Raw genomic sequence first — 11,040 nt, forward strand, 5'->3', positions numbered from 1 at the left:
AATTTATATTAAAAAGGCATAAATCCGCAGGACAAGGAATCTACCAACCTTGCTCTAGGTACGATATAGAGAAGGAGCAGACATTCGGGTTTAAAACTCTCAGTCTTTGGAAAAATTCCTAGACTCCTATAAATAAAAGTAACAAAAATTGTGAAAGCTGGAAAACAAATGGACAAGTGGTCACTGATGAAACAAGCATAAGAAAGTGAAATCTTGCCTCGGCGGTGGTGAAGCAAAGAACCAACATGATTCCGGCTGTGAAATCTTCAAAAGACTCAGATTGGCCACAGCACTGGCCACCTCTGGAAGTGAGGGAAAAAGAGGGTAAAATAGAATGTTTAAAGTTGAAAGACGATTCAAAAGCAACTGAAACCCTGGATCCTGTCCCTGATACCAGCAGAGATTTTTGTCTCTGAAAAGGTAATGCAGAGGGTCTCTGGGCAGGAAAGCATCTGGCTCCTTTGGGGAGGGGGGTTTTGTACAGAAAATAGGAAGAATGAGTGAAACACATATTGAATGCTGAGTTCCTCAGCCTGCTACCTCCACTTGGATTCCAGACCACTGGCAGCCAGGTCTTTACTCTCTAGACAAGTCTAGAGACTAGATGAGTTTTCTCTTGGTAATATGACCAGCGCAAGAGAAAATATCTAAGGATATAGACATAGAGGATTTCCCAACAAATAGCCCAGCAAGATCACTTTACAGGAATGCTCCCAGCCGATAAGCCCCACCCATGAGCTCAGAGTTTCTGATAAGCTTTCTAGTTCCCCCGCTTTTAAATACCACCAGATAACCAAGTAATTCCTGACATTTGAAGAGAGCCTCCAACAAGAAATATAGAGATCAGAACAAACAGGAAAAGGCACCTAGAAAGAAACAGAGATTATGCAAGAAGAAAATTGGGGGCAGTGGGGAGGTCTCTCAATAATACACCCAGAGAAATAAGAAAAAATGCTGCATTCCTGAAACCAAAGCAAGATGCTATGAAACGGAACATTCAGAGAACAACAAAAAACTCTTGGAAAATAAAAACACAATAGCAGAAATGAAAAACTTATTAGAAAATTTAGAAGATAAAGAAATTTTCTAGAAAATACAATAAAAGAACAGAAGGGAAAAATAGGAGAGGAAAAAAATCAGAAATTTCGAGGACCAGTCCAAGAGGTCCACTCTGAATAATAGAAGAAGGGACAGAGAAATATGGAGGGAAGGAAATTATCAGCAAAATAATTTTTTTTCTTTTTGTGAGGAAGAACAGCCCTGAGCTAACATCTATGCCAATCCTCCTGTTTTTGCTGAGGAAGACCGTCCCCGGGCTAACATCTGTGCCTATCTTCCTCCACTTTATATGGGACACTGCCAAAGCATGGCCTGACAAGTGGTGCCTCAGTGTGCGCCCGGGATCTGAACCCGGGCTGCCAACAGCGGAGCACCAGCACTTAACCACTACGCCACGGGGCCGGCCCCCAGCAAAATAATTTTTTAAAGTTTCCAGGACTAAGTGCCCAGTGTAACAGATAAAACCAGAATCCTACTAAAGCACATCATTGTGAAATATCAATCATGTGACAAAGATTCTGCAATCTTCTAGAGGAGAGGAGGTGATACATTATATACAAAGGATTGAAATCAAAATGACCCCAGGTTTCTCAAGAATAACGCTAGAAGCCAGAAGACCAAGGAAGCAATGCCTTCAAAATTTTGAAGGAAAATTATTTCCAAACTAGAATTTTGTATCAGGACAAATCACCAACTCATGCGAGAGTAGAAAAGATGATACTTTGGACATGAAATTGCTCATAAAAATTTACTTCCCAATCATTTTTCTCAGGAAGCTGCTGGAGGATGTGCTCCATCAAAAGAAAGGAACAAGCTAAAAAGAAGGATGTGAAAAATGGAAGGAGCAACATAGGAGAGCTGCAAAGGAGTGATGGCGAAGAGGATCCCAGGATGCTCTCAGAGCCTTCTGACTCACCTCAGATAGGAGCAGGTCAGAAGGCTTCAGAAAAGACTCCCCGGGAGGAGACTTAGAGCTGAGTTAGTGGTTAGTACAGAGAAAACTAAGGCAGCAAACAAACAAAGGGAGATTATTAGCCCTGTGGAAAACAAAAACTTATTCAAGAAAATAAAGTAATCTTAGCTAACCACACAGCTCGGCGGTGAACTGTGTTTGCATAGTGTCTGCTCTTGGGCAGAACCATTTTGTGTGATGTAATTCACAATCTCTAGGAAGAAATCTCTAGCATCCTGATGAAAAACTCATACTTTAAAAAGAAAAAAAGCAAAAACCTTTGATGTGATTAAGACTTATTCTGGGACACCAGTTCCCTACACAGCCAGCTGACTGTCAGCCCGGAGCTTAGTGGTCTCTAACCAAATATTCTTTCATTTTTGTATTGTTGGGGAATTAAAAATCTCCACAAAACATCAAAAAGAAAGAAAGCAGTTTTATTGTTGAATAAGCATAAACCAGAGTACCATGGCGTGGTTGATATCTGCAAAGACATTTCAAAGATGGAAAGAAATTCTACCTTATTGATACAGCCAGGAGGTTACAATGCTTTTATACTGCTCTTTTTTTGGCATTAAATACGTATATTTGCAAGATGAACAGTAACCTGTCCTCCTGTGAGAAGACTTAAGAGCACCATTTGCTGTACATTTATCATATTTTAGCCTAAATTCACCTTTATCAGAAGGAATAATAAAAATTTTCTTATTTCTATGACAAGCAGATGCCTAGAGGCTAAATTCCCACAGTGACAGGGACATAGGGGCACTGTCTTCCTAGAGGTTTGCATTTCAAAGGGATGGAAAAAAATTTTTCTGGGTTGTAAAGCTGACGAAAGGCTAACAGAAGGAGGTTTAAAAAGTGTGCATATATATATGTTTTTCACTGAGTGGGACCATCCTGCTCAGCACAAATTACAAAATGTTTGGTATTTTGCCCCACCACAAAATATGTGTAATTTCCAACCTCACCTCCCACCCCCCACCCCAAGCATTGTGGCAATAACAAAGGAAATAGAGTGAGGAGGAAGGAGGGAGAGAAGAAAACTGCCCTCAAATATTTTCAAATACCTCCTGGAAGGGATAACACCAAGCTAGGGTGACCAACTCATCTGGATTTGCCCGGGACTTTTCTCTTTTAACGTTCTTGTTTTTAGCGCTGAAAGTCCAGCTTCCCAGAAAACTAATCAGTTCCAGGCAAACTGGGATGGTTGGTCACCCTAACACTCCAACACACACACACACACACACACACACACACACACTTTAATAATCATCCAATTATGTGCATGTGCCACTCAGGGAAAAACAAAAACTTAAAATAAAAAGATAGGCTTTAAAATGGAAGAAATCTGGGTTTGAATCCTGGTTCTGTCCCTTACCAGTTCTGTGACTAAAGCAAACGCCTTGATAGCTTTGACTGGCAGTTCTTTTGTCTGTTCAGTGGACTAAAAGTGATGACTCCTCTCAGGACTGATGTGAGAAGTCAGCACCTAATAAATGACCTCACCTTTTGTGTGAACTCAGGCCTCAGTTCTTCACCGAAGTCGCCATGCCAATTTTCACTTATCTCTTCTTTAGAAAAATTAGTTTATTGTGTCCCAAGTGTTACTGTATCTTTATCCCAACTGGAAAAGGAGCCTTTGTGAGCAAGGACTATGCCATTACAGTTCCTAAGACAGTGTCTGGCAGGTAGAAGGTGTTCATAAGGATTTGTTAATAGCTATATAACTAATATTCTAATATTTTTACCAACCTCTAAGTCAGTTGCACCTTCTCCTGCACCTTCTCTCCATAATGAGAGTCAGGGCTCTCATTATGATGTCATGGTGCCCCTTGTCGCCTTTCCTTGGCTGGATATTTTCTCAGAGTAAGGGACATCACCAGCACATACACAAGTTAACCCCCTTCCTGGGCATACGTGTCCATTGTGGGAGCAGCATGAGGCTGCCCTAATGATATGATTTCAGGACAACTTTATGTTTCCTGAAATATTTCCCCTGTGGGCTCATAACTGGTGCCTCACGGTCTGTTTTCCTTGGGCCGGTGAAATATGAATCTCCAGAGAGAGTGTATTCTGAGGTCTTCTCAGTCATTGTCTCCTTGATGAGAATCTCTTAACTGGATTCAGCCTCGAGAGTAGGTCTTGGAAGGCAGAGGGTGAGCAGACTACAAAGGAAATGGCCCTGGAGGAAGTCAAGTGCACGCATGGTCGTGAGCAGGTTCCACAAGCCCCTGACACAGAAGGTGAAGGCCTCACACTGTCGTGGTGCGGGCCTGTGTCTGCACCGTGTGCACAGGTGTGGTTGGCAGCTGTCCCCAACTAGAAGCTACAATTTAACAGTTCCTGAAGGCAGAGACTCTGATATAGTGCTGAGCACATAGTAGTTGCTTCAAAAAAAATTCTACTTGATATGATGACAATTGTTCTAGAATGACATTCTGTAAAGTATTGATAGAATAGGAGGTTAATTACTTTATAGACTACAATCCCTAGAATTAAATAATATCTCAGTATAGTGTATGGCCCATGTCCTTGAGGGCAGCTCCAACTGATGAATCACTATCCCGTGGCCTGGCTATATTAGTCTTAATTGCCCCAAACAGGGGAATATGTTTGCTGAGTTGAGAGAGGTTGGGCAAATGAGAAGGTTCTGTGGTCCAGGAAAGGAAAGGAGGAGGTAAACTTAAACGAATGAGAGACTGTCCCAGGGTTAAGATAATGCTGCAAAGTTAACAAGTGACTCTTCTGAGACTGTTCCACTCAGCTGATGGGCTGGCCACCGTCTTACCCTTTTTCTCCTCAAAAGTTTCAATTAAAATTTGAAACTATGTTTGTATCAAAGAAATCAATGATAGAGTTGCCAGATAAAATACCACATGCCCAGGTAAATTTGAATTTCACATAAATAACAAATGATTTTTTAGTATAAATATGTTCCAAATATTGCACGGGATTTATACCAAAAAAATTATTCATTATTTATCTAGAATTCCAATTTAACTGGGCTTCCTGTATTTTTATTTGCTAACTCTGGCTAGTCAATGAGGTATAAGATTCATGTCACAGAAATCCACATTACAGCTAACCTCTATGGAAATACCTTTAAGGAGACACAGCCCTTAATTTACACACACACACCCGACCACAAAACGCAGATAACAATTCTTCCTTTAATGTAGTTCATGTTATTTTGACGACCTTCAGGACAAACTCAGATTCACAGTTTCAAGCCCCATTGACTAGTTTTATCTGTATAACAGTTGAGGCCTCATGTGTGATAATGATCTTGTGTTTGGTCTGAAGCATTAGAAGCCATGTCTCTTGAAGTATTTGGCTCGTGCAAGGACATCATTGCAGAAGTCACAGCTCAGGTCCTGGCGGCTTCTGACAAAGCCTGCACCTCCAGTGTAGGCGCAGAGTCCACCTGGAATTTGTGAGACAGGTTAATGCTGACCCCACAGCCCCCTATTGCCTCAGAGTCCTCAGCAGTTAACTTAGATTCTCTTTCCTAATTGCATCTCAGGAGGCAACCGAGGTTTTGGGGAATCTGGTACAATGGACTACATTTGTCCCTATTAACTCCAGGCTGTGAAACTGCTGACCCACATGTTAGACGTACCTCTCAGGTACTGGTCGGGGGTCCAGGTTGGAAACCTCCTCTGGATTTCTTTGATTCTAACAATGAGGACCTCAATCATCCGGGAAACCTGGAATTCGCTGATCTGGGATGTGGGAGCATAAAGGCCAGGGTCCTGGAGGGAGGGAGGCAGAGGAAAAGCCAGGTAAGTCAGGTGGGAGGGTGACAGCTTCATAGGATCAGTGCTGAGTTTTCATTACCCTTCTTTTTGTCTCCTCCTCCTTTGGTGGAACCAATGCCACCTTCAATCTCCCTGGGAATAAGTAGTAAAGCTACAGATTTGGGCAAAGGAAGGGTTGAGCAGACACGTCACTGCTGCTTCAGTGTAATGGCAGGAGGCAGAGTTGGAAGCCAAAGGTGACAGAAGTAGCGTAGTTACAGTCTGATGCCTTCTTCCAATGCTGTAAGCGCAAACCCTCCAAACACGGCAGAATGGGATTTTTCTCTGTACTTGTAATTCCCCTTCCAGATAATCTGAATGTCTAAAGGTACTTCTAACTTTTGTACCATTCCATGTAGGGTTCACCATATTTAGGAGAAATATCTGACTCTAGGGAGTTCTTTCTTCATCTCCAAAGGAGATGGACTCATCCTTTTCCCAAGAATGAGATTTTACAAAGGAGGCAGAACAGAGCAGTGGAAATGATGCTGACCCTAACCTCACCAATGTTGTCCTTGGTCTCAGTTCTGCATTTTCCAACTGCCAGGAGACTTTGCAGCAATGACTCTCCTTGTAAATCACTTCCTCACTTGTAAAGGATGGATTACGTGCCCCTCCCCCCCATCTCATCAGATTCCTGAATAGGTCTCCAATTCAAAATAAGACAAATGTATTTGAAAGTACTTTTAAATTGTAAAGTGTCGTACAAAATACTGATGGGAAGCCAATTTGAAGTTCATCGAGGAATACATTTTCCTAAAAGCTTAAAAAATGACTGCAATACTTACAGGCTTCTCAACAACTACAACAATGTGAAACGCAGTAGAAAATAGTGGCCTATTTTCTTCTATGTCATCACTGATTCCCCCAGCACAGAGTTAATTCAGCAGAGGGGTTAGTTAATGACCAGTTCCTTAGAAGTCGCTATCAGACAAAAAGTGAAAGCAGGCAGGATTAATGCAAAAATAAAACTTGATCTTTAGAACTAAGAATCATGCAGAAAGAAGACGAGAGAAAAGGAACGCAATATTTGTTGAGAATCTACCAGCTGCCGAGTACTTTTTCACATTACCTCGTTGAATCTTCACAACAATTCTATGAGGATGGCATTTTACAGGTGAGGAAACCGAGGTCTAGGGAGATTAAATGATGTATCCGAGGTCACACAGTTACAAAATAACAGAGCAAGGATTCAATCTGTGATCCTTCTCCTGCACTACTGCCTTACTGGAAATACAGACTAGGGTATCGTGGATGATATCCTGGAAACACAGCATAATTTACTTTGAGAAGAAATTGTGGCCCCAAATGAAACAGAAATGTTGCTGCTCATGTTGTTCAGGCAGAGCTGTGGCTCTCACGACTGCGGGGAGCACTTTTCACTCTGTGTTCTATGGAGCCGTGCTCCAGGGGTGCCATCACCAACAACAGAGGCAAATGTGAAGGCGTTCTCTTGGAGCTGTGCCATGCAGTGCGGCGGCCACATGTCATAACTGAGGGAAGGTTACCTGCACCACCCTGATTCCATCGCCTGCATTGTCCACGTTGACCTGAACGTTGCCACCATGAGACTCCCTGGACAAGACACCAGCAATCACTGCAGGGTCCACACAGTACTTTTGGCCAACAGTACGCATAATGTGTTGATATCTCAGTAGGTATGGCTTGTCTATTTCAGCCAGCCTTTCAGAAGCACGAACTCCTAAAGCAAACACAGAAGGAAGGTTGTGGCTTGGTGTGACTTATGCTGAAATGGGAGCCCAATAGGAGAGAGAAAATACACTCCGAGGATCTGGACAGGGGTCTAGGACTAAGAAGCCTATGTCTGAAATCCCTAGGGGCCATTCCTAGATCTGAGATTATGATTCTCCTCCTTTGAGCTTGAGTCAGCATTCCCCTGAGGCATCATCTGTGGCTGCCAGCACCCCTTGGGTGGGCTCTCAGGGGCTGCTCTGGCACACGCAAGACCATTCCGTGGGTACGGGCACCATTGGCCCTATCTTAAACATCCCAGAGTTAACTAGTAAAATATGACTTTCCATCAGCTACAACGGGCACTGGATGTGAAATAGAAATTCTCCCAACCCCTTCAAAAAGTTTTCCTGACAGGTTTGTTCACTTTTGCCCTCCTCTCCACCCTAAAGTGACACCCAGGAATCATAGGAGCTTAAACTTTTAGGAAATAAGAAGAATTCTGGGCAAAATGAAAATCAATACTGATTTACCTGGATAGCTTACTTGCCTTCTGAGCATTTTTATGATTTCAAAAGCACCTTCATCCACACATTATATTGACCAGAGTTTATATCAACGCTGTAAAGTAAGTACTATTATCCCCCTTTCAGTGGAGGCTCAGGGGAGCTAAGTGACCTGTTGAAGAACCAGAGCCAGACTCGGACAAGATCTTTGAACTTCACGTCCAGTGCTCTTTCCACCACTCGATAGCGTGGGGCTGTGGGAAGCAGCGGGAACCAAAAGGATATGTTGAGAGGATCAAAACTTGTGGGGAAGAACAGGGAGACATGGGTGTGGAGAATCAAGGGAAGGGACAAAATCTTGTTGAAGCCACCTTTGCCAAAAGGAGTCACCTTCTGACAGAAAGAGGAAGAGGAGGAGGAGAGCAAGGTGGACAATGAGGTTATAACTACCACAGTAGCTCAGGCCTCGAAGTCTTCCAATCCCGCAGGATGCCCCAGGGGTGTCGAGAGTTTGGATGTCTCCATAGCATCCCCAACTGCTGCCTTCAGATGAGTCTACAAATTGAGAAAATTTCCACCTAAGGTGTTGAACTAGAATAGTTCTGATCATCCTTCTGTCCATGAATGAAGTACCATTAGTAAAAATTACCATATGAAAATCAATAACAACAAGAAATTCAGCCTGCAATGGAAACTCTTTTGGAATTTACAGTAGAGTGACCAAGAAATTATCACAGAAACCTTGATACTAAATTCTCACCTGCTATGCTGTGGACCTGAGGAACTGTTGGAGCAGTTATACCCCTTGCAAAACTCTGGGGCTGTCCAGTGCTGTTGGGTGGGTGTCTTGGAATCAAATCAGAGATTACCTATTCCCTGTAAACCAGTCCTCATCGTATAGCTTGTGTGAACTCTCAGCACTTCTCCCTCAAATACTCCTCACTTGTTGGTCTGGAGAGAGATTTATGTTTGCTCTGGAGAAGCAGTAGAAAACCTGGGGCTTCCTGGGGTTTCAACCCAGACCCAAAGTAAAGACACTGCTCGTAAACCAGGATGTGGAGCTGGCTTCCCCTGCTCTCGGGTGCACTTCTAGGTGGGTGCCTAAGACGGCAGGGAGGACACGTAGTGAGGACGGGACCACGCCTCAGTGTGGGGGCTCCCTCTTTCCACTTCCCTCTTTGCCTTTCCATCTGTCTCTCCTTAACCACTGCTGTCATTCTAGTCACTGGAGCAGAGGAGTGGTTTCACACACTATTGGGATTCCCACAAAAGCCACTGAAGGGAAGAACATCTCCTAGTATTCATAATTCACACCAGAAGGAGGGCGCATGAGCCAGTAGCAAGATATCTACAAAGGGCAGGAAACTGCGCCTTATGAGAATTGTCTCACCATTATAAGCCTGTAAGAACTTCTCATTAGATTACTCTTTTTGATTTATTTTATTCTTTGAATAAAGTAGATTATGTCATCAAATTTTGATGATTTGTAGATCTTTGGAAATATATCTATTGCACATCATCATATGTGTACTGTATGTTTACGTAAACGCATTTTAAGGTTCTGTTTTCTTACCAAGAGCCTCGTGGGGTTGACATCTGAAAATACTAGTATTTTGCAATAAATACTTCTACTTTAAAAACTTTGATGAGTAACAGAAAAGAGAAAATGAGATGACTTGGTCTCTTATGAGTACACTAAGAATTAAACAAGCCAACGTACCCTTTTTTATTTTTTAATCAGTACACTTTTATCTTTATAATTGGTGACAAATACCCTTAATAGTGGTTGGTTGTGTCACTCATTGTTCTCTGCCCTATAGCCTCTCCCTAACCACATTATATGCTCCTCAAAGTTCCTTATATTCCCAAAATTCCTTGTAGGAATTTTTAAATATTTGTTGAATGAATGGGTCAACAAATAAATAACTGACCCCATCTAAGGTCTAGAAATTTTTAGAATTTAGAGCCAGGAAAGAAAATTGCTTCTCTTGAGGAGCTATGCTTCCTCCTTTTATTTATCAAAAAACATGTACTTTCCCTTTTTGCTCCAGCTGCAAGGAACCTCAGGACAGAATCTGAAAATCAAGCATTGCAACTATGTCAACCTCAGTGGTTAGCTTAGTCACAGCTCCTTGAACCCCTTGTTGCTAGTTTTCTACTGAATTACATTCGTCTTACTATGGTAAGCCACCTCAATCCTTCTATGGAAATATATGGTCTATTAATAAATTCAATACATACTTTTGCTGATGGAGTTTTTATAGAGGAACAATGAGGAGTTATCAATAGTATATATTTAAAGTCTGGCCTTAAGCAGAGCTGTTTCAAGCCCACCCTACATCCTGGAGAACTCCTCCCTTTTGTGGGGCATCTGGGAAGAGGCTGCCTTTCAGTGGCTGTTACTAACTCCAGGATTTGTTGAACAGCTTAGAAAAAAATAACATTTTCCATTGCAGTTTTAAGTATTAGAAGTACCATTATCTTCCTATGCTTATCCTTCTCATCTCCAGGGTCATTTGGGATAGATGAAACATACTCACCAGTAAGAGCAAGGAGGCCCAGAAGCAGCCACAGCACAAACATATTGATAATGTGGCTCTACGGCTCCTAAAATGATTTTAAAATAGAAATTAGCTCAAAGATGTGAAAATATCAATAGTCATCATAACAATATGTAATGTTTCTATGGAAAGGTGTGAAAAAAAGAAAAGAACAAGTTTCTCCATGTCTGAACTAAGAAAATTAATAATTTGAATCATAATGAAAAAAGCAAAAGTAGGACATGTGCTCCATTCCATCCTCTCAATTACCTTAAAAATGACAAGACCCTCACTCGGCCCACAGGGACTCACCATACCATCGAGTTACTGGATACTAATTATTTCAAGAAGCCAAGATGCTTTGATTCTCAACATTGAGACACAAAATGACCTGACTCCAGATCTTGCAAAGCAAATTTGTGATGCATGTGCTTTATGTCAATAGCTTTTTCATTATCAAAAGATAATATGAAATGGAGAACTTTGTATTA

General features: G+C 42.0%; 1 protein-coding gene across 2 annotated transcripts; it reads right to left on the reverse strand.

Moving 5' to 3' along the window:
* Positions 1–5,184: 5,184 nt before the first annotated feature.
* LYG1 (lysozyme g1) lies at positions 5,185–10,614 on the reverse strand. Of its 2 annotated transcripts, XM_004435849.3 has the most exons (5): positions 10,550–10,614; positions 8,460–8,564; positions 7,320–7,513; positions 5,634–5,766; positions 5,185–5,438 (listed from the first exon to the last, which is right to left on the reverse strand). In XM_004435849.3, exons 1-5 carry the CDS (start codon positions 10,590–10,592, stop codon positions 5,320–5,322), a joined length of 594 nt encoding a protein of 197 aa, XP_004435906.1. In that variant the 5' UTR covers positions 10,593–10,614; the 3' UTR covers positions 5,185–5,319. The 2 variants fall into 2 exon arrangements, with proteins under 2 accessions (XP_004435906.1, XP_087282487.1); XM_087426361.1 differs by lacking the exon at positions 10,550–10,614 and having other exon boundaries at positions 8,460–8,631.
* Between the last annotated feature and the right edge of the window lie 426 nt (positions 10,615–11,040).

The sequence above is a fragment of the Ceratotherium simum genome, chromosome 40 (assembly GCF_057802395.1).
Source record: "Ceratotherium simum simum isolate JZ-2026a chromosome 40, ASM5780239v1, whole genome shotgun sequence".
NCBI classification, from domain to species: domain Eukaryota; kingdom Metazoa; phylum Chordata; class Mammalia; order Perissodactyla; family Rhinocerotidae; genus Ceratotherium; species Ceratotherium simum.